The sequence below is a fragment of the Saccopteryx leptura genome, chromosome 3 (genome assembly GCF_036850995.1).
Source record: "Saccopteryx leptura isolate mSacLep1 chromosome 3, mSacLep1_pri_phased_curated, whole genome shotgun sequence".
Lineage (NCBI taxonomy): Eukaryota > Metazoa > Chordata > Mammalia > Chiroptera > Emballonuridae > Saccopteryx > Saccopteryx leptura.
In genome coordinates this window covers 289024916-289052057 of record NC_089505.1, presented here as the reverse complement: position 1 = coordinate 289052057, position 27142 = coordinate 289024916, and the positions used below count along the sequence as shown (strand labels likewise).

General features: G+C 39.7%; 1 protein-coding gene across 1 annotated transcript; it reads left to right on the top strand.

Annotated features, from left to right (window-relative positions):
• The first annotated feature begins 71 nt into the window (after positions 1–71).
• Positions 72–27136, top strand: HADHB (hydroxyacyl-CoA dehydrogenase trifunctional multienzyme complex subunit beta). Its single transcript, XM_066378713.1, has 16 exons — positions 72–200; positions 5709–5783; positions 5893–5937; positions 9098–9197; positions 9742–9786; positions 10845–10944; positions 14861–14948; positions 15982–16169; positions 16473–16653; positions 18002–18123; positions 20707–20786; positions 20865–20912; positions 21875–21962; positions 22533–22607; positions 23098–23262; positions 26564–27136. The coding sequence occupies exons 2-16, from the start codon at positions 5717–5719 to the stop codon at positions 26597–26599; spliced, it is 1428 nt and encodes a 475-aa protein (XP_066234810.1). The 5' UTR covers positions 72–200; positions 5709–5716; the 3' UTR covers positions 26600–27136.
• Positions 27137–27142: the final 6 nt, after the last annotated feature.

Here is a 27142-nt window from a genome sequence, read left to right as displayed (position 1 = left end):
TCCTCTGAGAGGAAGGCGGTCTATCGAGGAGAGGGCACAGTGCCGAGTTTTTCAATCAGGCGTTCTGCGGGCAGCCGCGAGGCCAGCGAAAGCCGCCCAGAGGTCCTTTCCAGGCAGGACCCACCCCTTGGTTCCTTCGAGATCTGTCACTTGGGTCCGAACCTTGTCAGGGGCACAGTCCAGGGCGGACGCGGACGCAGGTAAGACAGAGAGTGCGCTCGGATTTCCGCCTGGCCTCTTCCCCTCGGACAGAACCGCACTTCCCCACCTGCTCCGCCCTGGGGGAGTGGGATTCCTGAGCCGCAGGAGCCCTTTGGACGACGTGTCCAGTACCAAAGCAGTTAGCGCTGTAACTTGGACTGGCGTTATATCTGTAGCTCCTAGCAGCGGTGTCAGTGTTTCTTGGAGTTTATCACCACATGTGAACGAACTGTTCGCTGAAATCGCGGGGCTATGTTGCAGTGTTTGTTGTTGTTTCACCTGCTTTGCCGGTAGCCAGGTCAGCGGCTGTAGAGATTACGGACCGGGCCCACGGGTTTACCCCATTCGTGCTGCCAAGGGTGGGACTCGGCCCTTTGACTTTTTTTTTTTTTATTTTATAATTTTTACATTTTTCTTTTTTTTTTTTAAAATTTAATTTATTTATTTATTTATTCATTTTTTAGAGAGGAGAGACAGAGGGAGAGAGAGAGACAGAGAGGTAGCGAGAGGAGGGAGAGACAGAGAGAAGTGGGGAGGAGCTGGAAGCATCAACTCCCATATGTGCCTTGACCAGGCAAGCCCAGGGTTTCGAACCGGCGACCTCAAGCATTTCCAGGTCGACGCTTTATCCACTGCGCCACCACAGGTCAGGCCCCTTTGACTTTTTGGTACCGAAGTATGGAAGGAAACATTCCTCCTTCCTGTTCGGAGACCCCGCGCTTCAGGGGGTTTTCCAACCCAGAAGGCCTTTTATCTGGCCATTCACCCGTTCACTTGGTCGGTGAGGAAACCGGAGCCCATGAATCACAGTGAGTGATTTTACCCGTGGCCCGCAAGTGGTAGAAACGGGAGTAGAGCCTCTGTCTGCTAACAGGTAGTCAAGAGCTCAGCGTTACATCGTGGCTGTTTTTGATCTGGAAAGATAGGCTAGATTCCCAAAGCAAGTAACATTGAGACTCTCCAGGCACTTTCAAGGCATCTCATTTCATTTTCACAATCCCTACGTTATTGTTATTTGCCTTTTCTAGATGAAGTTTAGGAAGCTCAGAGAGTTTATGTAAATTTTCTGGTAGGTGGCTGATCCAGGATTCAGACATAAATCTGAATCTTACTGCTCACCACATTGAAAAGGGGGTGGTGGTGGCAGGGGGAAACAGGAGGGGAGTTGAGACAAGTGAGTGTGGAAAGAAAGAAGGAAGGTTTTTGTTTCAAGTTCAGGTCACATGGTGGGTCCTCCAGCACTGAGCACTCTAAGCAGACACTGATGACCAGTGATCATTTAATTTTCAGAAAGGATTCTTGATGACCTCCAGAGGCCCTCCAACTCATAACATTTTTGTAGCACTTACCATATTACACTGCTAACAAAAATTAGGGGATATTTTATAGCTTCATATTCATTTTGAAATATCTCCTAATTTTTGTGAGCAGTATATTTAGATCAGGAGTAGGAAACTTTTTCTGTAAAGCAAACCCACGTTGATCTATTATGGTATATTCTTTGTTTTGTTTTGCTCTGCAACTCTTTAAAAATGTAACAACTATTATTAGCTAGAGGCCCATGGTTGTAGTTTTAGCTCTTGACTTCTTTATTCCCTGTATTCGCAACAAAATAGCCGCATCAAAGCAGAAATGTTATGTATCTGACTGTGGTTTACAGAGGGAAACTATCAATAAGTGCATGAAATGTACTGGGCTGGGAAGGGGTCTGCCCTGTAGTGTGACTTCTGTAGTAAGGATTTCACAACACTGTCTAGGTAATATTGAGAGTATGTTTATTAAAGCCAGAGACAGTGCAATAAAGGAAGGGCTGAGGATAGAAGAAGCAACAGGAGTGAGAGCCTCCGCGGGGCTGCTTTGGCTCTCTGGAAAGTTAGAGAAAAAGGGGGACTTAGAGATAGCTTCATGGGGTAAACCTGGGACAAGATGCAGCTGCCCTCTGCTCCCTTGGTTGCAAGTCTCCTGGGGACCCTTAGAGTAAGAGAGCAGACTGTGGACATGCCCTAGAGAGAGTGTACCACTGAGTCCTTTGTCTTGAGGCTTTTTATCTTTCTTTAGCCACTGAGAATTCTCTTCATTGGGCTGGCTCAGGAGGAGACATGCCAGCTGGCTCCCCCCAGAGTGATCTAAGGGAAAGACCCAAGAGAAGTTAAACAAGGTTTTTTTGTTATCTATTGCATTTGTGTACAAGTTATTTCCAAATTTAGCTTAAAACAAAAATTTATTATCTCATGGAGTTTCTGGGGGCAACCTAACTGTGTTGTCCTAACTTAAAGTGTTCCTCATGAGGTTGTAGTCAGAATGTGCGCCACGGCTTTCATCTGAAAGTTTGCCTGCACTAGAGGATACATGGAAATTATTTTATTGGGGTCTATCAGTTTGGCTCCCAAAGCTTTCATAGGCAAATCTTAACAGTTTACTCATCTTTTAAAAAAAAGTTAAATTGTGTTTTAAAATTAAGAATGTATGATAAATCTTCCTTAAATCTGGTCCCCTAGTTACTCAGGTTTTTTTCCCAGCTATCCTTTATTTTACTATCTTATTTCTGCTTTCAGAGACATTTTATACAGATACAAGGAAATGTATATACTATTTTTCCTCTTTTTAACATGAATGATAGCAGCTGTATACATGATTTGCACCTTGCTTTTTTTAGTTAGTACAGGTTAGAAATGCCCCCATATTGGTACATAATCATTTTCTTTTATAGCTGGATAACAAAAATTAGGGGATATTTTATTCTTTCTTATTCATTTTGAAATATCCTCTCATTTTTGTGAGCAGTATATTAGGTGATTGCTGCATAGTTTACTTAACTAATTCCCTATTAGTTAGTTGTTCTTATCTTTTGCTATTACAGGGACGACATGGGTTATGTCACATGTTTGTATGTATCATCTATGCCAGTGTTTTTCAACCAGTGTGCCGTGAGACATGGTCAGGTGTGCCATGGGGAAATTAAACATGGGTCCCCAAACTACGGCCCGCGTGCCGGATACGGCCCGCGGAGGCTATTTATCCAGCCCACTGCCAGCCGCCTCCATCTGAACATAAACATTCCCCTCACAATCCCTCCAGCTACCAGCGACAGGAAGAGTGGAGGCACAGGGAACGCTCACTGACCCATCACCTTCTAGGATTCATCCCGACCACTAGCAATGAACCAATAGTAGGCCGCCTCTCATCCACACCCAGGAAGGTCCCCGCTCCGGCTGCCGCGCACTTGTCATTGTGTGGCCGTGGCGCATAGTTGAAGCTGCTACTCCTCCCCATGGTCCCAATTTCTAAATCCTGGTCAGGACTGGAGGCAAATGTTGCCACCACTAGATGAAGCCTCAGCCTCAGCTGGTTATGTCTATCCTGATGGTGTATATAGATATTTGACCTTTTTCTTCTTAAAAGAGGCCCCCGCAGAGGGTGATATACAATGCATCACAATGTTACCTATATTGTATATGGCCTCCTGAAGGGTCATCTTCTTAAAGAGCTCAAATTTCTATATACACCATCAAAACAGACAGAACCAAGGCCCCTGCACCCAGCTGACCATGGGATTTGAACCCACAACCTCAGGGAGTACTCTAGTATTTATCAGAACCCTTACCTAGAAAGCAAACTTCTCAATCTGACAGTAGAGATGCTCTGAGGACTTATGATGTTGCACAAGTACCCAACATTTTCTAAAATTGATTTTGTCCAGTCTCTATATAGAGAGAGTATTTGCCAAATTGATTTGAACCCACAACCTTGATGAAAGCTCCAGTATCTATTAGCGGGACTGTATATATGAGTGGATACATGGGACTGTATATATGAGGGGTTACATGGGACTGTATATATGAGGTTACATGGGACTGTATATATGAGGTTACGTGGGACTGTATATGAGGGGATGTTACGTGGGACTGTATTTATAAGGGGATGTTACGTGGGACTGTATATATGAGGGATGTTACATGGGACTGTATATATGAGGGATGTTACATGGGACTGTATATATGAGGGGGTTATCCTTTTTTATTTAACTTTTTTTTAATAAATGTAATTTATTTAAACTTTAAATAAATTCTAACAGTTAAAGTGTCATTTTGTGTTATTTTGGTAGGTGGTGTGCCCCAGGATTTTGTAAATGTAAAAAAATGTGCCGCAGCTCAAAAAAGGTTGAAAATCACTGATGTATGCAGTAATTTTATAAAAGTGGAATGGCTGAATCAAAAGTTGGTGAAGTTGTAGTTTTGTTTTGTTTTTTCTTGTTTTTTTTTTTAGGTAGGAGGGTCAATAGTGAGGCAGACTCCCGCATGTGCCCTGATCAGAATCCACCCAGCAACCACATCTTGGGCCAGTGCTGGACTGCTGAGCTATTTTTAGCACCTGAGGCTGATGTGCTCCAATGGAGCTCTCCTCAGCACCCAGGGCCACACTTGAACCAATCAAGCCACTGGCTGTGGGAGGCAAAGAGGGAGAGAAGGAGGAGAGGGAAGGGAAGAGAAGCAGTTAGTTGCTTATTCTGTGTGCCCTGGCCAGGATCGAACCCTGGATGTGCATATGCCAGGCTGAAGCTCTAACCATTGAGCTACTAGCCAGGGCTGCAGTTGTAGATTTGACAGTTAATATCCAAATTGTTCTCCATAGAGTTTGCACCAAATTTTACAGTATATAAAAGTGCTTATTTGTGTATACTCTTACCACACAATGTATATCAAACCTGTAAGTCTTTGTCCATTTGACAATATCTGTCAAATATTGTATCTCTGTGTGCTTTTAATTTGTGATCCTCTTATGAATGAGATTGTACATCTTTTCAAGTATGGTATCTAAGAGCCATTTGTATTTCTGTTTTTGTAAACAGTCTGTTCATATTTTTTGCTTATTTTTTTCTTTCTGCTTGTAAGAATTCATTTTTAGGAATTAAGGAAAGTGGTTAATATACTTTTTAATATATAAGGATTTTGTATTTTTATTTTTTTATTATTTTGAGATAATGTCAAGTTTATAAAAAAGTAGCAAGTGCAGTACATGCCCTTTTTTTCTTATAGCAGTTGAGAGTAAGTGGCTGCCATTATACTGCACTGTCCTTGAATATGTTAGTGTGTATTCCCTTGAAATACAAACATTCCACAAGGCATTTTGTATAATCACAATACAGGTTTCAAAACCAGGAAATTAATATGGGTGGCGTCTGCCTTTTACTGCTGTGGATCTTTGTGTGAGTTGCTCAATCCCTGTATGCCTCAGTTTTCTCATCTCTTATAGCGGGGTAATAATCATGTCTACTTCACATGTCATTGTGAGGATTAGATGAGCTCATGCTAAGAATAGTGTTTATACACTATGAAAACTATATTAATGTATTTATAATAATATTAGAGGAAAGATAGTTGGTAAGAGATTAAATTTTACAGTATTTTATAGTAGCCATGGATGAGGTTATCAGAGATCATAGACTACAATATAAGCCAGAAGTTATTAAAATAACCCAGGCTATGTTTTTGTCCTTTTCTTTTTAGATTTCAGAATGACTTCCATCTTGACTTACACTTTTAAAAACCTTCCTAATACATCAAAATGGGCCCTCAGATTTTGTAAGTTTAATTTGTTCTTTCTTTTTTAACATTAGATTTGGATTTATAAGCATCTTATACAGACATTAAATTGTATTGCTTTTTGTAAATACTTTATTTTGTCTTCCAGCTGTAAGACCTCTGAGCTGTTCCTCCCAGCTACTAGCTGCCCCAGGTACAGTAATTTGTAAAAAAATATTCTGATTTAAGTGTTAGATTATAGATTTGTGAATTCTGAATGAAAACCAAAACTAAGTTGCTAGATATACCCCTTTTATAAGTAACATGAAAATCACTATTTTAAGTTAAGATACTGTAAGACCAATCAATAATGATATTGTGTGGTGTAGGGTTAGGCTCGAGAATGTTGACAGGAGGCAGCTTTCTGGGATTTGGAGCCTGATGGAGCCGTGGAGGTTCCATGAACCTTGCTGGTTAGTTTATTGACTAACTAACAGTCATCTCCTTGACTGTCAGTCTTGGAGATGATTAGCTAATATTCTTGAGACTGTTGCAGAGCCGAAGTTAACGTTTTAAATCTGCAGTTAGGCTTCTCTATTAGTGAATATCTTCTTGTCCCATATATAAGAGGACCCATTCCTGAAGTAGGAGTAACTGGGAATCTAGTTAATAAAAGAAGGTTATTTGGTCAAAGGAAAAAAAATGAAATGAAAAAGTGAAGACATTTGTTAATTTTGCATGGTCATTTAGACAATAAATTAGACTTCTTCACTGATGAATGCATACTTTTGTAGAACCTACTGTAGGCATGTATCTTTAGTGGCCAATGCTAAAAATACTCTGACAGGTTCACATCATCATTCTCTTTGCCAGGTCCTGTATCAACCAATAACTTCTGACTTTGGTTTTATTATGGTAATTTTACTTGGATGATAATTTAATAGTAAAGGCTCCTTACCAGGATTCAGAAGACTTCTACTCTGTTTCAGTTCTGTTTCTTTCTGGGTAGTGTTGCCTTTAATTGGTCAGTTTACTTCCTTGTGCTTAATTTCTTTGTCTAAAAAAACAATAATTCTAGTTTTGTTAACCTGCAAGTCTCATTTTAGCAGATGCCTAACATCCCCCAGCATGTTTTAAAGTCAGTCACTGCTTGTTCAAAATATGAACATGAAAACACTAAATAGAATAGAACTAATGCTTCATTAGTTTGAATCCAGTTACCAAAGTCCATCATCAGCTTTCAGACAGACTGGTAAACTTAAAATCTTCGTAAGCCACAGTTATGGGGCAGCAAAAGCCCTGGTTCTTTCTCACGGCATCCTTTGAGCTTGAACCAATTGGCATTTCTCTCTGTGCTTCTTTACTTGGGGATTCCTAAGAGAAAGAATCTGCCTGGTAAAGCTTATTTCTTTTAGGTAGATGACATGGGTTACTGATTAACTATTCTGTAGATTGACTTTTGGTGGTCCATTACCCATCCTGAATATAATCAGTTTGGCCATGGGCTTAGAGACATGGTGTGTATGGTTGCGCCTTGCAGGGACTAGAAGCTGAGCAATGCTCTTAAAAGGGGGCTTTGGGTGAGCAGGCACTTTAAAATATGTCTCTGCTTTTCTTATGTAGTCTAAACTGCAAATATCTCATGGCTATCCCATCCACACCTCACTTTTCTTCAGTGTTTTAGTTTTGCATTTCTCACTACCTGTCAAATGGACATATCCACCTGGATGTCTCTTCATCACCTTAAAGGTAGCATGTTAAATCTGGAATCATCTTTCTTCCAGAACCAGTTATCACTCAGTGTAGAGTAGCTAGGTTTTCTTAGCCTCTAAGATTTTTTTACAATTCTGTTTTCCTTAATATATATGATTGGTCATCAAGATACCTTCCTTTATAAAATCTCTTGTATTGACCCCTTCCTTTCCATTCACATTGATACTGCCTTTATGCTTGCGTTTCCCACAGTCTCTTAACTTATCTCCCTGTTGCCTTTATCTCCCTTATAACACATCTCCATTAGAGCTGTCAGGAGACTCTGTATACCCTCTTTTATTCAGAATCTTAACTTTGACTACTATTTCCTTCAAGTTTTTACAGATATCATAACTAGTTCTCTGTGACATTGGTGGTGTAGTAAAGTGATTGTTAAAATTTTATTCCCAGGCCCTGGCTGGTTGGCTCAGCGGTAGAGCGTCGGCCCGGCGTGCAGGAGTCCCAGGTTCAATTCCCGGCCAGGGCACACAGGAGAGGCACCCATTTGCTTCTCCGCCCCTCCCCCTCTCCTTCCTCTCCGTCTCTCTCTTCCCCTCCCGTGGTGAGGCTCCATTGGAGCAAAGATGGCCCGGGCGCTGGAGATGGCTCTGTGGCCTCTGCCCCAGGCGCTAGAATGGCTCTGGATGCAACAGAGCGACGACCCAGAGGGGCAGAGCATCGCCCCCTGGTGGGCATGCCAGGTGGATCCTGGTTGGGCGCATGCGGGAGTCTGTCTGACTGCCTCCCCGTTTCCAGCTTTGGAAAAATTAAAAGAAAAAAAAATTTTATTCCCAGTAATTTAGGAATTTTTCTTGGTGTCTGATAATGGAGTGATGATAGCAGGTGAATAACAACCAAAGAATGATATAGATTCAGATTAACAACAGAAAGGTCTTCAAGCAATATTGTAAAGTCAGAAAAGTATACATAATACACAAGTATATATATGTACATACATTAAAAGAAAAAGTTTGAAAGTATATATACCAAGTTAACAGTATTTACCTCTGGGAAGGAAATAATTTGGTGGAGGAGGGCATAAAGAGTTTTTAATCTCTACATTTTAGTATCATTTGCTCTTCTATTTTTTTTTACAACATACATATATTATTTTTTTAATTTAAAAATTAGAGGAAAGTTGCTGTTTTGATGTTAGAAAATAGACATATTGAGTTAATCAGGAAGCAGTTAGATTTTTGCAGAGTGACAGTAGTCATCAACTAAATGGCTTTTATTTCTACAGAGAAAAGCAAGAATATTGAGCTATGGAAAGAGTAAACATCAGTTGTTTAGACTTCTAATATTAAGGAACTTATATGTTACATTGGTTGCTGTCAGTGTGATTGTCAAACACTTGATAAAAAGAGACAATTTTATTAATGGTATAAATACCCTTATTATTATGTAAGAGATCTGTATTTGCCTTAAATATTACTTGGAAACTTATAAATGTTACTTTCTTAGCCTTTACCAACACATGCACATACAACCATACACATATATAGAAGTGGTTTGGTGAATGGCATTGAATGATACAGTTCTTAGAATGTCTATCTTTAAAAATGTAAAAAGTCATCTGACTTCATATATGTTACTGATATTCTTTGAACTTTGTTTTAAAGCTGCCCAAACTAAGTCGAAGAAAACCTTGGCAAAACCCAATATGAGAAATATTGTGGTGGTGGATGGTGTTCGCATTCCATTTTTGTTGTCAGGCACTTCGTAAGTATGAAATGATTGTGGTTCTTTTTTATTTTATTCCTCCTAGCTTTACTGAGGTATAATTGACACATAAAAATGGAATCAATTTAGGCTGTGATTTTTTTCTTCTATTTTTTCCTTTTCTTTAGGCTGTGCTTTTATTTATTTATTTTTTATTTATTTTTTACATGAGAGTAGGAGAGATAGACAGATTCTCGCATGTGCCCAGACCAGGATCCACCCAGCAACCCCTGTCTGGGGCCAATGCTCTGCCTATCTGGGCCCGATGCTACAACCTAGCTATTTTTAGTGCCTGAGACTGAGGCTCAATGGAACCTCCTCAGCGCCTGAGGTGAACACACTTGAATCAATTGAGCCATGGTTGCAGGAGAGGATCAGAGAAAGGGGGTAAGGGGAGCAGTGGAGAAGCAGATGGTCCCTTCTCCTGTGTGCCCTGACCAGGAATTGAACCCAGGACTTCCACATGCCAGGCTAATGCTCTACCACTGGCCCAACCAGCCAGGGCCTGGGCTTTTGGTTTAAATTATTTATTTTCTTTCCCCAGATATAAAGACCTGATGCCACATGATTTGGCTAGAGCAGCACTTTTGTAAGTAAATGCAGTTTCATTAAAGCACTTTTCTCCAGTTTTCACACTTGAAATAGCATATTTAATAGGATTTCCATTTCTAGGGTATATTAACTTTTTTTTGTGTGTGTGTATTTTTCTGAAGCTAGAAACAGGGAGGCAGTCAGACAGACTCCCGCATGCGCCCGGCATGCCCACCAGGGGGCGATGCTCTGCCGTAACCAGAGCCATTCTAGCGCCTGAGGCAGAGGCCATAGAGCCATCCTCAGCACCTGAGCCAACTTTGCTCCAATGGAGCCTTGGTTGCGTGAGGGGAAGAGAGAGACAGAGAGGAAGGAGAGGGGGAGGGGTGGAGAAGCAGATGGGCACTTCTCCTGTGTGCCCTGGCCGGGAATCGAACCCAGGACTCCTGCATGCCAGGCCAATGCTCTACCACTGAGCCAACTGGCCAGGGCTAGGGTATATTAACTTTTATATGGTAAGAAAACATTAGCTTCATTCTTTTTTTTTACAGAGACAGAGAGAGAGTCAGAGAGAGGGACAGACAGATGGGAACAGAGAGAGATGAAAAGCATCAATTACTAGTTTTTCATTGCGACACCTTAGTTGTTCATTGATTGCTTTCTCATATGTGCCTTGACCGGGGGCCTTCAGCAGATGGAGTAATCTCTTGCTTGAGCCAGCGACCTTGGGTCCAAGCTGATGAGCTTTGCTCAAACCAGATGAGCCCGCGCTCAAGCTGGTGACCTCGGGTCTCAAACCTGGGTCTTCTGCATCCCAGTCTGACGCTCTGTCCACTGTGCCACTGCCTGGTCAGGCATTAGCTTCATTCTTATTTTTTATTTTTTCTATATAATTTCTCATTACCAGTTGTGTATCACATATTAACTTTTTAAATCATTCTTTCATTCTTTGATAAGGTGCCAGCCATGTGCTTGTCAAATTAAGAAAAAAATACAGTTTCTGCTCTGTTAAATTCAAGGTTAACCTTTTGAAAAAAGTGCATGCATTGTTTTAAATGATCTATTGCACTATGTCGATGTGTTAACTGTTTCTTTGGTTTGGATTTCTGCTCTCAGGGGTTTATTGCATCGGACCAATATCCCAAAGGAAGTTGTTGATTATGTCATCTTTGGCACTGTTATACAGGAAGTGAAAACAAGCAATGTGGCTAGAGAGGTGAGTAAAACAAACTTCATATTGTTTAAAGAAACTGATAGGAGAATCAATTTGAATTTTGACTAATAGAATTTACTCTTTAAAAGCTATTAAAATCCATTAAAGTTATATTTGACTTGTATGTGATTTTTTTTTTTTTTTTTTTTTACAGTGACATAGAGAGTCAGAGAGAGGGATAGACAGGGACAGACAGGAATGGAGAGATGAGAAGCATCAATTATTAGTTTTTCTTTGCGCATTGCGACACCTTAGTTGTTCATTGATTGTTTTCTCATATGTGCCTTGACTGCGGGCCTTCAGCAGACTGAGTAACCCCTTGCTCGAGCCAGCGACCTTGGGTCCAAGCTGGTGAGCTTTTGCTCAAACCAGATGAGCCCGCGCTCAAGCTGGCGACCTCGGGGTCTCGAACCTGGGTCCTCGGCATCTCAGTCCGACGCTCTATCCACTGTGCCACTGCCTGGTCAGGCTGTATTGTGATTTTATTGCTCTAATAGCGAATATTTAAAAGGATTATACTGTAAGTCAAGTGATGTACACTATACTCTACTAGTATATATTTATACTATACAAAAATCGAATCAGTTATTTGAGCTGGTTTGGAACATGTTAATTTTGTGTATCTCCCTTGTTAGGAAAATAGAGATTATGGCAGTGTGGCTGATACAATTTTTAGTAATGTTAGAGCATGGTTTCTATTGAACTTAAAATTTCAACATTTTGCAAAGAACTTATTTCATAACATGGTTTTTGTTGGAGATAACCTTGCTTATTCATTTGTTTCCATTGACTAGATGACACATAGGGCAATTTTCTTTTAAACTATTTCACAGTTTACTTTTACCCTAGTTGGCATAACTCCATGTAGTGCTTACTGGGTGATCAAAATAATGTCAGACCTTGGAACTTCTGTGACGTGCCGTACAGGCATTTCATGGTGACTAGTCCAAACACATCTCTGAGCTTTGTTTCAATTTGAAAGTGATTGTTTAGATAAAGCTGGCTGCAAAGCACATTTCAGCATGCTAAACATTTTCTTCATTTCTAGTCTGCCTGCTGTTATTGTGTTCAGTATAGTTGTAAGGGTAATGACTCCATCACTGTCAGCCCAGAGCAGGGAAAATGAGCAGGACTGAAGTATTGTTCTGTCCCCGTTTTTATCTGTCGGTGACTGTTACACCTGTTGAGGGCTGGACCTTACTGCTGCTCACAGGCATCAACTGTATATTGTTCGGGAGTCAGGAAGTGAGAACAGCAAGAGTAGTTTTTGTCCCTTTCTCTGATTTTTGTGTTTTTTCTGGACCTTCACATTTTAAAATATATTGAATATGATAATTTTATTAGTACATCAAGCTATTCATAATACATTTTCAACTTTTATATTTTGAAAAAAACAAAGGGACTCCTATAAGAGCACTTAAACAATAAATATTTAAACTATTTCAATTTTTTTTGTATATTTCTATTATCCTAACTCTAAAGCCATAATCCTTTTCCCCTATGCTGATCTCAGCTATTGATTGGCCTGAGGTAGATTCCCTTTCACTTCCCTGTACTGACACTAGTTGCATTGCACACCAGGTAATTTTTGCCAGGGCTTCAGGGAAAGATTGAGTTGAGATATATAACCTAAAAGCTAATATAACCTCCAGCTAGAGAATTTGTTTAGGACCTGTTACCTGTATTAACAAAATTAATATGAAATCCTAAAAAGCTTCTGGTGCTGAATTCACATGAACCTGACTTTACTGAAGCACATTTCTCTGCTCTCCAACTTAACTGCGAGGCACCTTTCCCCTTCCTCCGTAGTGTACTAGCTAGAGCCTAAGCTTGCCTTCAGAGCTATTCAGACTTTAAATAGAAGGAGCACGTGGACTGGGGTCACCAGCAACCACTTCTATTTAAAGCTCCTTCTGTCCTGAGAGTTAGCTAGGACCAAGGGTGTTACACGTGCTAGAAAGGACCTTGTGAACATCAGCTGTTCTGACCTGAGTGCCCTTAACACTTGCCACACTGGGAGGCGACCTCTCCCCTCCCCCCTGAACAGTTGCCTCTCTCTTCATTTTGGATTGGCTTACATGGAGAAGGCTGACTTCAGTTGGCAAGGGGTAGTTTTCAGCAAAATAGCTTGATATAGGCTGGTCTGATGGTAGTGGGTTATCAGAACTTATTAACTTAGTGTCACTAAAGTTAGTATACAACCCCCCACTGCTAAATTTGACTGGTTTTAAGAGAAAAAAAAATAGCTTGGTATACTCAGTGTCAGGCCTACCTGAAAAGACCAGAATAAGGTCATGTTGCAAGTATACTATTTTAACATATTTCTATAGATTATGGTAAATGGTGTAGAGATAGTACAATTATAAAGGTAAAAATCAGGTAACATTGAACCTCTTTAATCTAAACTTTGGAAACTTTTATCAAATTATAGGAGAATTTAAATTCTTTTTTATTTTTTAAAGATTTAATTTATTTATTTTAGAAAGAAGAGAGAGAGCAAGGAGAAGGGATGAGTAGAAAGCATCAACTCATAGTTGCTTCTCGTATGTGCAAGCCCAGGATTGCAAACCAGCAATGATAATATAAAAATAAATGTTATTGTTGCACGTATTCATTAATTCTTTACATAAACAATGGAATCAGGCATTGATTTGCTTATTGGTAGCCTAATATCCCCAGTAAATAGTATGATAAAGTAATAGATGTGCTCATTTCATGTTTAACTTGACTGTACAGTCATAATAGAGGTCATTTTGGCAAGATTAACAGAGGGTCTCCATTTTTCTCAAGGCCCCTCAAATTGTTCTCTTTTGAAGCACCTATTGTGTCATCATATTGGCCAGTTTTCTCTTTTTCCATTTACTAACTGGTCTAACCCTTATTTAACAGAGTCTCACTTGTGGCTCAAGCAATTTTCCAAAGTTTTTTTTATCAACTTGAACTCCTACATATTTGGCAAGTGTTCATGTCTGACTTTGCATTGAATCTACAGAGTGCCATCTGAAATATCAGACAGTTGGTGAGAGAGACTGTCAGAGTAGAAACGAGTATAAAGTGAGCAGGGACATAAGTAAGTGCTTAGTTCTCTAGAAATTATTTTCATGTTTGATGATTTCTGCTTTTGCTACTAAGCTTTTTAACTATAGGAACACAGATCATGAGGGCCCCACCCTATGATATATTTTATAATTTCATCAAATGTTTTATAACAGGTTTACTTTAAATTTATTTGAAAATTCAGATACATTAAAATCAAATTATATATTGATATCTTTGAAGGCTCTGAACTAAGCATTGCTAAGAAATTAGGTGAGTCTGACCAGGCGGTGGCACAGGGTATAGATCATTGGCCTGGGATGCTGAGGAACCACGTTCAAAGCCCCAAGGTCGCTGGCTTGAGCATAAGCTCACCAGCTTGAGTGCAGGGTAACTGGTTTGAATGTGGGATCATAGACATGACACCATGGTTGCTGGCTTGAGCAAGAGGTCACTGGCTTGGCTGTATCCCCTGGTCAAGGCACATATAAGAAAGCAATCAATGAATAACTAAGGTGCTGCAATGAAGAATTGATGCTTCTCATCTCTCTTCCTGTCTTCTATCTGTCCCTGTCCCTCCATCTCCGTCTCTCTCTCACTTAAAAAATAAAATAAAAAAGGAAGAAAGAAAGAAAGAAATTAAGTGAGATGTTGTAGGTTTGTATACCATACTAGAACTAGCTACCAAGAATTTTACAGAATGCCTGTCAAAAACTAGATGAAAAATGAGTAAAACATTTTAGTAATGGGCTTAATTTTATTTTAAATATTACTGTGTAGAATATTAGAATCAGACCCTTTCCTGATTCATGACCCAGAGAAGTAGTGCTCAGAGCATCATTTACATGTAACATGATCATTTCATTCACTGCATTTCCTGAAGGCTGCCCTTGGAGCTGGCTTCTCTGACAAGACTCCTGCTCACACCGTCACCATGGCTTGCATCTCTGCCAATCAAGCCATGACCACAGGTATGTTTTTCTGAAAGCAGAGGTACATGGGAATTCTCTTTTGTCTTTTATTTGATCGTTAAGAAATATTTTTAACAGAAGTAAATTGTTAGCACAGATATCTGAATTTGTTTTTTGTTTTTTTTAATAAGGTAACATTTAAAATTTTGTATTATCAACTGGAGGACTATGTTTCTAGGAGAGTGCTTCTAAATTAAAGGAATGACTAGTTTGTAACCTGCTAAGTTTTAAAGCTAGATAATTCTAATATGATACTCTGCCACAGAGATTGTGGCCTTCTTCCTGCCACCATTGCCATAGTGATAAAGCACTGATAGATAGTACAGCTGTTTCTTCTACTTTCTCCTCACAGCTTTGCATTTTCTATAATTAGTTATAAATTCTTCTCACAAACCTGAGCAAAATTGTGGGAGATTTTGTGGCATCAGTCATTATTGTGAAAAAATAGAAAATATAAAAGATATAATAATCATGTGTTCTCGTCGTAACATGAAGGCCAGGTTGGGCAGTCTACCCCTTGGGTGGCAGGGAGTGAACCAGAAGCAGTGATGGGGCAATTCACCCACCCAGCATGTGATCATTTCCAGTTGGAGCAACAAAATACTTGCCAGTGGCCATAAAGAAGAAGGGGGGGGAGCTGTCTTACATCTCAAAAGTAGGAATTTCTTTGGGTTATAAGATAAATTGAAACTTTCTTTACAGTAAAAATATATGAAAATTAAAACTAGAAGCATATGAAATATACTGAAAGTTCTGGTTTGGAATATGATTTGTTTGAGAGTTGGTCTGTTGGATATTTCCAGATGTTTATGTGGCCTAAATGAAACTTGTTTTTCTCTAGTGCATTGAATGTATTTCTAGTCATTTAAAAAATCATCATAACCCCTCTGAAAAGATAAGAAAAAAACCTTAATTATAGATGTTGTACAATGCTGATGGCTATCATACAACTTTGAAATCAAAAAGGTTTAATTTTCAATGGCCTGTTAATTTCTGCAAAAAATGTTCATGTACCTTGACCTGTGCCTTGTAGGTGTTGGCTTGATTGCTGCTGGCCAGTCTGATGTGATCGTGGCAGGTGGTGTAGAGTTAATGTCCGACGTCCCTATTCGTCATTCAAGGAAAATGAGGAAAATGATGCTTGAACTAAATAAGGCCAAGACGCTGGGGCAGCGACTATCTTTAATCTCTAAATTCAGATTCAATTTCTTAGCACCTGAGGTAGGATCTGTGAACTCTTACATAAAGACTTGTGTTTTGAAAGCAGCCTACGGCAGAGATTTAGAATTAGGTAAAACAATATGGGTTCAGTTATGCTCTAATAGTTACAGGGCACAGTTAATTACTTGGTTAAAGTGGGGAAAAAAGGTAGTGGCTGGAAAATTTGAATTTGTAAGCCCTCTTTAGAGATACACAGTTACCATAGAGCTTCCCTTGTCTTAGTCTTGATTAATAGTAGATTTCAAATTCCCAAATAATCCAACGTATGATGTAACACCTGATCCTGTCTGTCTCCTTTCCCAGCTCCCTGCAGTGGCCGAATTCTCCACCAGTGAGACCATGGGCCACTCTGCAGACCGACTGGCTGCTGCCTTTGCCATTTCGCAGCGGGAACAGGATGAGTATGCACTGCGCTCTCACAGCCTGGCCAAGAAGGCGCAGGATGAAGGACTCCTTTCTGATGTTGTACCCTTCAAAGTACCAGGTAAAAAACAGTTTGTTGCTTCATGGTATTTGTTAAGGAAGTCTGAATTGCTCCTAAAACTCTAAAACTCCAAATGACTTTTCAGATAATATGTTGGTTCTGTTTCCGAAATACTCAGCCTTTATACTTAAACATGGACTCAAATTTCAATTTATATTGTAACATTAGGTAAACATTTTTTTTTCTTTTTAAGTAAGAGGAAGGGAGACAGAGAGACAGATTCCCACATGCACCCTGACCAGGAACTACCAGCAATCTCCCTATCGGTGATGCTCTGCCCATCTTGGCTGTTGCTTGGCAACCAAGCTATTTTTAGCACCTGAGGGAGGCTCCATAGAGCCATCCTCAGCCCCCAGAGCCAACTGGCTCAAACCAATCAAGCCATGGCTGCAGGAGGGAAAGAGAGAGAGAGAGAAACAGAGAGAGAGAGAGAGAGAGAGAGAAGGGGGAGGGGTGGAGAAGCAAATAGTTGCTTCTCCTGTGTGCCCTGACTGGGAATCGAACCTGGGGCATCCACCTGCTGGGCTGATGCTCTACCACTGAGCCAACTGGCCAGGACAGGTAAATATTTTAAAAGAGAGTTTTTATGAGCCTCCTTTTACATCTTCCTGATAACATTTTAGTTCTTATGTACATGCCTAATTTTTAATTGTCCATTCATATGATTTCTGTAATGAATAGCCATATGTGAATGAATATCCTAAGAAAATAGGGTGTCTCTTCTTTTGTTATTTAGATTTTTGTTAAATGTCTCAAGAGCTTAGTTTAAAATTTGATAATATCTTTTATTTTTTTATTTTTTTTCATTTTTTTGAAGCTGGAAACGGGGAGAGACAGTCAGACAGACTCCTGCATGCGCCCGACCGGGATCCACCTGGCACACCCACCATGGGGCTATGCTCTGCCCACCAGGGGGCGATGCTCTGCCCATCCTGGGCGTCGCCATGTTGCGACCAGAGCACTCTAGCGCCTGGGGCAGAGGCCACAGAGCCATCCCTAGCGCCCGGGCCATCTTTGCTCCAATGGAGCCTTGGCTGCGGGAGGGGAAGAGAGAGACAGAGAGGAAAGCGCGGCGGAGGGGTGGAGAAGCAAATGGGCGCTTCTCCTGTGTGCCCTGGCCGGGAATCGAACCCAGGTCCTCCGCACGCTAGGCCGACGCTCTACCGCTGAGCCAACCGGCCAGGGCAAAATTTGATAATATCTTGATAACTATTATAAATAGCTTTCTTTTTAGCGAATAGGTTTGGTTTATATTTTATTTGTTCTAGTAATTTTTAAAGCATATTTTTCTAGGGAGGATATATAATACTTATAGTTCAGTAGAATTAAAATGTTCATATTTTTATAGGAAAAGATACAGTTACCAAAGATAATGGCATTCGTCCATCCTCCCTGGAGCAGTTGGCCAAATTAAAACCTGCGTTCGTCAAGCCCTATGGCACAGTGACGGCTGCAAATTCTTCTTTCCTGGTAACTATGTGTGCTATATGTGTTTGCTAATGACTTTTATAGTTGTGTACTCTCAATAGAAGAGCCTAAAGTAGGCCTATCTGTTTGTGTTATGAGTAGATGCTTAAAAATATATTCACTTTAAATATAATGTTAAAATAGAATCAATTTTTAAGGCCTTAGAAGTCATCTGATCCATCTACCATTCTGATACAAAAAGCCGTTCCCTTCAAACACACCAGTCAAAAAATTCTGGTGGCCTATTCAGGCACTGGAGATAAAAAGAACAGACGATTGTAATAGAGTGGGGAACTACTGGGGGGCTATAGCGAAGGCTGTTGGAGAAGACACAATAGCTGGGGAGTCAGAGAGGCTTTTCAGAGGGATCAACGCTTGAGAAGCAAATCTTGAGGGAGGAGTGTAAGCGAACTCAAGAAGTGTGTGAAAGGAATTCTAGGCAAAGGGAATAGCAAATGCAAAATCAAGGAGGTGTGAGAACAAAAGACTCTTTGGGATAAAGCTTGGTTGGAACATAGGATATGAATCTAAGATGTGGAAAGTAAGCAGAGTAACAAGATAACTCCTCTAGCTTTGAGTATTAGAAAGTGATGCTTTCTACTGACTCCCAAATTATTTTTCTATCATGAAATAAATATACCCTCATTTTATGTTGTTATTTTACTTATCTGTAAGTAGTTCCATATCCTTCCTTGTTTTTTTGGCTCCCCCTCAATTAAACATTCCTACTGATTCTGCTTCTGCTTGTCAGATGTGGTTTCCCTTCTCCTACCACCCTGGGTGTAATCTCCTGAATACAGTCCATGTGGTTAGTGTTTCTTTTACAAAACAGCTCCCCTACCCAGACATAAAGTCTGGAAACATAGGCAAATGTTTGACATATCTGGCCTGGGTAAGTGACTGTGTAATGCCTGCCTTGGTCTAGGGGAAGGGTACCTGGAGTAGTTCCACCAGGATGGTGCACCACCCCTGTTAAGCCTGAGTGGGGAAGGATGATCGTGTCTAAAATCAAATTAGATGACAGGGCCATATGCTATGGGCTACACTCTTGCTATATTTGAATCCCCTTACTTTTGTTAGTGCCAGGTTTATTTAATGAAAACTAGAAACATAAATCATCAGAGGCAATACATCACAGATACATGGATTTTTGGAAATGTGTTAATGTACAACATTCATTGCCATTTTTCCCAGTAGTGCATTGGACATATATTATGTATAGTAAGCTATGTTTCCATAATCTATGGCCACACTATTGGTGGTACTTTCAGGGTTATCAAGTTATAAAAATATGGTAGAATGTGGTAGAAATTGTTTTTATTTTGTAAACTCTACAGAGTAGTTTTCCTTTTCTCTAGAATTTAGGGTTTAAATTAATTTTTTTAGCTCTTTTGAAGTCATGGTAAAGGGCTTTTTTCAGTGGTACCTCTTTGTCCCTTAATTTTTAATTATCATTTGGGAAAAAGCATACAGGGAGTGTCCAAAGAGAGAAGACCATGGTTCTAATGCTCTCAGTTACCTGTCTTTCTTCTTCCATCGGTTTGCTTGTTTGGGAGACTATTAGTAGAATATTACCTAGAAACCACAGGCAAGAAGTAGCTGAGAAGCAGTCTAGAAAATGTAAAAATAGGCCCTGGCCGGTTGGCTCAGCGGTAGAGCATCGGCCTGGTGTGCGGGGGACCGGGGTTCGATTCCCGGCCAGGGCACATAGGAGAAGCGCCCATTTGCTTCTCCACGCCCCCCTCCTTCCTCTCTGTCTCTCTCTTCCCCTCCCGCAGCCAAGGCTCCATTGGAGCAAAGATGGCCCGGGCGCTGGGGATGGCTCCTTGGCCTTTGCCCCAGGCGCTAGAGTGGCTCTGGTCGCGGCAGAGCGACCCCCCCCCCCAGGGGCAGAGCATCGCCCCCTGGTGGGCGTGCCAGGTGGATCCCGATTGGGCGCATGCGGGAGTCTGTCTGACTGTCTCTCCCCGTTTCCAGCTTCAGAAAAATACAAAAAAAAAAAAAAAGGAAAATGTAAAAATAAATAAGTAAATCAGAGATTGTTTTAATGTTTAAAATTCCTCATATCCTGTGCCAAAAGCAAAAGACTTTTGGTTTATGTTTATTATGAGCACATATTTCTAAATATGTATACAGGTATATATTTATACCCATTCTCTTGTCCATTTTGGTAATTTCACTTTTTATTTTTTACAGATTTTATTTATTCATTTTAGAGAGGAGAGAGAGAAACAGGAGGGGGGGAGGAGCAGGAAGCATCAACTCCCATATGTGCCTTGACCAGGGAAGCCAGAGTTTAGAATTGGCAACCTCAGCATTCCAATTCGATGCTTTATCCACTGTGCCACCATAGGTCAGGCAGTAATTGTACTTTTTGAACATTGTCCAAAAATGGACCAAACACTCTGTAGTGTGAGTATTTAAATTGTGACTTGATGGATAAAATGAAAAGGTTTTGTTATTTAGAATCACCATATAACTAATCAGTTGGTTGATTCAGGAATAGAACATTAGAAGAAGATGGCTATAGAAAGACCTTCAGACAGGCCGGGGAATTTAACATTACTGTTCTGATTAACGTTTTAGACCGATGGTGCAAGTGCAATGCTCATTATGGCAGAGGAAAAAGCTCTGGCCATGGGTTATAAGCCGAAGGCATATTTGAGGTAAAGTAAACATTTGAATTAATTGTCTTTGGCTTCTTTATTTTATTACTGGGGCTAACCTCTCTATTGTTTACCTAGGGATTTTGTGTATGTATCTCAAGATCCAAAAGATCAACTGTTACTTGGGTAAGTGGTAGTGTATGTATCCTTGATTTGTAAAAAAGTATTTGATTACATAGGTTTTAAAGTGTGTTGGGCACTGAGTTATATTTGGTTTATGTGTTAGATAAAGAGAAGTATTGTATATCTCCCTGTATAAGATATTCCTATGTATAAGACGCACCTTAATTTTGGGCCCGAAATTTGAAAAAAAATGTATTACATAAAATTATTGAACTCAAGTTTTATTCATCATAAAATTTATACAATTCATCTGCACGAAAAGGTGGGAAATGCAAGTAAAAAAGAAATCTACAACCACTTTATAAGATATACCCAGTTTTTAGACCCCAAATTTTTCGAAAAAGGTGCGTGGGGAAATATGGTAATCCTCTATGTTGGTGTATCATTTTACACTTAATCTTAACAAAAGGCGGAGGAGCAGTGTTGGCATAGCATTTTATAGCTTTGGATTCTTTTCCACTAATTCCTATAATTTCTACTTACGATTATATATATAACTGTATTCTTTTTTCATTAATGTAAGTATTTTTTCATATTGCTGCACAGTCTTCAGAAGAGCTTTTTATAAAAGCCTCCTCATTTGAGACTACCTCCCCCTCCCTCACAAGGCTCTGCCCTAACTGGCCTCCATTATGTCCTTCAGACTAGCCATGACCTTTCCTATGCTTTGCCCTTTGAACTCTGTGTTCTTCTAGCTCTTCTCATTATTAGCTTGTCTTTCTTTCATTGTTTACTTGTTTATTATTACTATCTGTTTCTCGACTCTAGACTATAAGCTATGTAAGGGCAGAGACCATGTCTATTCAGTTCACTATTCTATCCCCAACACTTAAGTAATGCTTGTACAGTTGAATCAGTTATCAAGTGGAAGACAATCTAATACCTGTGTAAAACTCAGGGGAATATGAAGGAGCTCTTAGGTTAAAAGTTAAAGTTTTAACATACTACTTATTTTTTCTTTTTAGACCAACATATGCTACTCCAAAAGTTCTGGAAAAGGCAGGATTAACAATGAATGATATTGATGCTTTTGAATTTCATGAAGCTTTCGCAGTAAGTCATCCTAAAGGCATATCAACTGTAATAATAAAAAATGTAGTCATTGTTTGTAGGCGAGAGCAAGGCATGGCTTATAATAGGAATAAAACAGAAGTTGAGCTTTATATTTGAAGTGTACCGACTTACACTGCTGACAGGGGTCTAAGGGGAGAGAATCTAAGGCCACATGTAGTGTTGAGAAACATACCTTTTGAGGCTATTCCTTTTTTTAAAGATTTTATTTATTGATTTTTACAGAGAGAGGAGGAGGGGACGAGATATAGTAGCTTTTACTCTAGCGTTTCACTGGTTGCTTGTCATATGTGCCTTGACCAGGCAAGCCCAGGGTTTCAAACCAGCGACCTCAGTGTTCCAGGTCAGCACTCTATCCACTGCGCCACCTCAGGCTAGGCGAGGCTATCTATTAAAGGCCCTTCAAAAGTATCAAATGGTTTCTTTAGAAAATTTTCAGTGAAAACTGATTTTAAAATTTGCTCAGCTTTAGAGTTAGGTAACCTTTTGTGTAAAAGAAAGCCTCAAGAGACATTAATAACAAGGTTCTTACTGAATTATTTTTCCTTCTAGGGTCAGATTTTGGCTAATTTTAAAGCCATGGATTCTGATTGGTTTGCAAAAAACTACATGGGTAGAAAAAGCAAGGTAAGTTTCTGATTAAAAATATGCTTGAATTTTAAAAGCACTTTAATATTTGGAGTTTAGTTACCTGTCAGTAAAAATATGAAGTGAAAAGTTTCTCTTATAAAGAATTTTGTGTTTCATTAAATATATGTTTCTTAGTTGCAAAATATTCCTGGAAATCCTTTAGAAAAAATAAAAGCAAAATTTTAGGTTGTTTTTTGCTCTTCCCATTCTGATGTTAGATGAAGAATAAATGAAATAAATAAATAAATTTGGGGCCACTGAGATGAAGTCTATGAAGATATCCCATCCAAAAAAAAAAGAAGGAAAAAGTAAAAGAACCCTTGGCTTTTAGAATTTACCTAGAAATTTTCTTTTGCAGTAAAATAATTTGTGATGTGTCTCGTTAGTTATTTCTCTCTACTTCTGTTACTTATTACTAAAGACCTGGCCTGATTCTTATCATAAGTAAACTCATCTTTGTATTTGTGTCTATTTTTATATGAGCCAGGTTGGATCGCCTCCCCTGGAGAAGTTTAACAACTGGGGTGGGTCCCTGTCCCTGGGACACCCATTTGGAGCCACAGGCTGCCGATTGGTCATGGCAGCTGCCAACAGATTGCAGAAGGAAGGAGGCCAGTTTGGTTTAGTGGCTGCATGTGCAGCTGGAGGGCAGGTATGTCACAGCTGCTTCACAGGAGTTTTTGAAAAGTCATTTTCTTAGAAACAAAGTAAGCTCATCCAAGAATGTTTGATTTAGTTTATTTCAAAACATTCTTAGGACCATATTTCTAATGGCAGGCAAACAGAAAAAAACAATCCAGCCTATTTTCTGATAGTATATGTTCTAGAAAGAAGATGCTATTTAAATTCAAGCTGGATTACTTTTTTCCTAAAATAATATTTTTCATTTATATGAACGTAATATGTGGCCAGCCTATAAATAACTGACCCCTTGTGTCTTCAAAGTCTCTGAGGAAACTGAGACTCAATGTGGCCACTGAGCTGGTGGCTCAGTGGATAGAGCATCATCCCGGCATATGGACGTCCTGGGTTTGATTCTTGGTTAGGGGCACACAGGAGAAATGACCATCTGCTTCTCCCCCTCCTCTCTCTGCTTCTCTTCCTAAGGGAGTCTTTCCCTTCCTCAGCCAGTGGCTCAGTTGGTTCAAGCATGGCCCCAAACACTGAGGATAGCTCTGATAGCTCCACTGGAGCGCATCAGCCTCAAGTGCTAAAAATAGCATGGTACTTAAGCATTTGCCTCAGATGGGGTTGCTGAGTGGATCCTGGTCGGGGTGCATGTGGGAGTCTACCTCACTATCTCCCCTCCTCTCACCTAAAAAAAGAAGAAAAAAGAAAAAAAAAGAAAGTAAAGTAATATGTGATCATTATGGTAATTGGAAAATAGAAAAAGTATATAGAAAAGTAATAGGTCACCTATAATTTCCTTGCTAGATACCCATTATTCACACTTTGATATATTTTCTTCTTTAATAATAAAATTTTATTCATTTATCTATTTATCTAGTCACTTATCTTTATTAGGCTCATCTGTAAAATCTCTCCAAGAGGTGAACTATCTTCCTTGAAAACTGAACAGTACCTTAATTGGAGAATGAATTTACCTCTGAATAACTTATTGCTATTTAGCTGAGGGAAATGACATTATTCTACAGATTTTTTTATCTGCTTTACTTGCCGGATAGATGCAGCTTCCTACCTGTTATAGCATTTCCTCTGGGAATAAAATCCGAAAGGAAGGCTGGCTGTCATCTTTATTTTTTTTTAACCCTGTTGGAAACAGATTTGATTTTCCTTCAGATTACAGAAACTTTCTGTTGCTGATCAAGATGAACAAATAAGAAATGTAAAAGTACAAACATTTTAAATTTACAAGGTTTTAGTTATGGCTTTTCCTCAGAGACTTTGAAGACACAAGGGGTCAGTTATTTATAGGCTGGAACATTTTAGACTTCATGATCAAAACATTTTTTAATGTGTAACTTTCATAGTCAGTAAGGACCAGAGCCTGCCCTCTTATCTTTCTATGCCAGGCTTAAACAAAGAAGACAGCGAGTGCATGGCACTGCGTGTACCGCATAGTTTAAATAGGCTAATGTCCTTTGGTTTTCAGTATTTGTTCCCTACTTTTTTCTCTTGCACATAGAGTATAAATAATACAATACTAGATGCTCTTATGGATCAACAAAGAATAATACCCAGTACCTTCTAGAAGTTAACAGTATAGTGAGAAGAAAGATGATGCATCTTAGACACTAGGCTAAATTTGGCATTGTGCCATCAAGAGCCAAATGAGTGATACCAGTGTGATTCGATCAGAGGAGGAATCCATCATTGTGAATCTAGAGCAGGTTTTTCAACTTCAGCAGTATTAACATTTTGGGCCAGATAACTTTTTGTTGTGGGAGGTTGTGCTGTGTGTCACGGCATGTTGAGCAGTGGTCTACCCAGTAGATACCAGTAGCACCACCCCCCTTCCCGTATACACACAGTTGGGACAACAAAAAATGTCTTCTGGGGAAGATGAGGAGCAAAATTGCCTACAGTAGAGAAACACTGATCTAGAGCAAACCAATGCGTTTTAAATAAAGCTGGAGAAGGAAATTGCTAGCCTTTCCAGGGTAGCCGCAAGTTAGGCCTTTTCATCCCTGTTCTTTTTTGTTTGTTTGCTTGTTTGTTGCTGATCAAGGTATTTAGATGTTTTTTTGTTTTTTTTTGTGAAAGAGACAAAGAGAAGGACAGACAGACTGGAAGGGAGAGAGATGAGAAGCATCAACTCTTCGTTGCAGCTCCTTAGTTGTTCATTGATTGCTTTCTCATATATGCCTTGACTGAGGGGCTACAGCAGAGCAAGTGACCCCTTGCTCAAGTCAGCGACCTTAGGCTGAAGCCAGTGACTTTGGCCTTCAAGCCAGTGACCTTTGGGCTCAAGCCAGCGACCATGGGATCATGTCTATGATCCCACGCTCAAGCCAGCGACCCCGCACTCAAGCCGGTGACCTTGGTGTTTCGAACCTGGGTCCTCTGCGTCCCAGTCCAATGCTCTATCCACTACGCTACCACTTGGTCAGGATTAGCTGTTTTGAACTATAATGTATACTAAATTGAGGACAGACAACCATGTAGCAAAACTTTGTTACCCACAGTGTTCAACTTGGTGCCTTTTAAATAATAGTTTCTTAATAAATATATATGGGGATTAGATTAAATCAAATAGCCGGGCATTAGTTAGGCTATTAACTGGTTTGATCTCAGTCCAAAAGATAGAATGACTGTGATTATCAGATAGGATTTAGACTCATGAAATTATAAATTTCTATGCTTGGTTTCAACTAGAGAGATAACTAGTGCACAGCACTGTGCATGGTGCTGGAGGGACACTTCTTACCTTCGTGGGCCCTTGGGTTATCCTCATCTGAGTAGAATAGTAAAGAAGAATCTTTGGCTTAGGGATCATCTAGACCTGGTTTCAAATCCTGGCCCTATTTAATAGTGTTGTGAATTTGAATGAGTAACTTAACCTTTCAGAGCTTCAGTTTTCTAATCTAGAAATTTACTATTGTTGGTATTCACTATATTATGTTTATTCTTGTACAGCTAAAAAAGCTCCCTGTGGCTTCTCCTTTTAAATGCAACCACTTATGGAGCAACTACTAGGAATCAGACTCTAGTAGACAGACTCCAATGTGTATATGTATGTGCATATATAGAAATATATGTATCATATGCTACCTAATTTAATGCTCACAAAAACACTATGAAGTAGGTAGCATGAGTCCCATTCTGTAAATGAACTTGAGGTTCAGAATGATTTTCCCAAGATCACACAGTGTTTGAATGGAAGAGCCAACATCAAACTCCAAAGCCTGTACTTTTCCCATTGTTCTCTGCTGCCAGTATTCTGCCTCTGTACCTTGTTCATTGCTCTAACCGAACTTTTTTTTCCTTCACAGGGCCATGCTATGATAGTGGAAGCTTATCCAAAATAATAGACCAAGAAGCGGTGACCTGGAGTTTCTGTGCAACACTCATACTCGGCAATGCCATTTCAATGCATTACTAAATGACATCTATAGTTCCTAGCTCCTTTTAGGAAAATAAAACTTGTGGCCTTCGGTTAAATACTTTGCAATTAAGCCTTGCCAGTATTCTGAGCTTTCCAGTAATCACGGCTTACTGCGTTCCTTCAGGGATTTCTTAGTCACCAGAATCTCACATGTGATACATTTAAGTGTTTGTTTTTGGTCTGTATTTTTGTTAAAGACGAAATAAGTGCTTGCAACTTGGAGAAGAAGTTAGCTGAGATTTGGAATCAACTTCGTAAGTAATATTTGCAAATTATGCTCATTCCTATTTCTGACCTAAAGCTGAGTGTTTTCTATTAAATACAAACCAATGTGCCTAAATTAACTTAATTATGAGAAGATAATTCAGAATCTAAACATCACGTAAAATTTACAGTAAATATTTAGATATATAAATACCATGCTGATTAAACTTAATAAAGTGGGAGAAGTATTGGAGAACTGTTT

What these genes read in the sequence shown, in the direction of transcription:
- HADHB (XM_066378713.1), top strand. Translation starts at nt 5,717, where the DNA reads ATGACTTCCATCTTGACTTACACTTTTAAAAACCTTCCTAATACATCA. An exon ending in CCAGCTACTAGCTGCCCCAG is followed by an intron (nt 5,938 to 9,097) that starts GTACAGTAATTT and finishes TTTGTTTTAAAG; the next exon opens with CTGCCCAAACTAAGTCGAAG. An exon ending in TCAATTTCTTAGCACCTGAG is followed by an intron (nt 16,170 to 16,472) that starts GTAGGATCTGTG and finishes CTCCTTTCCCAG; the next exon opens with CTCCCTGCAGTGGCCGAATT.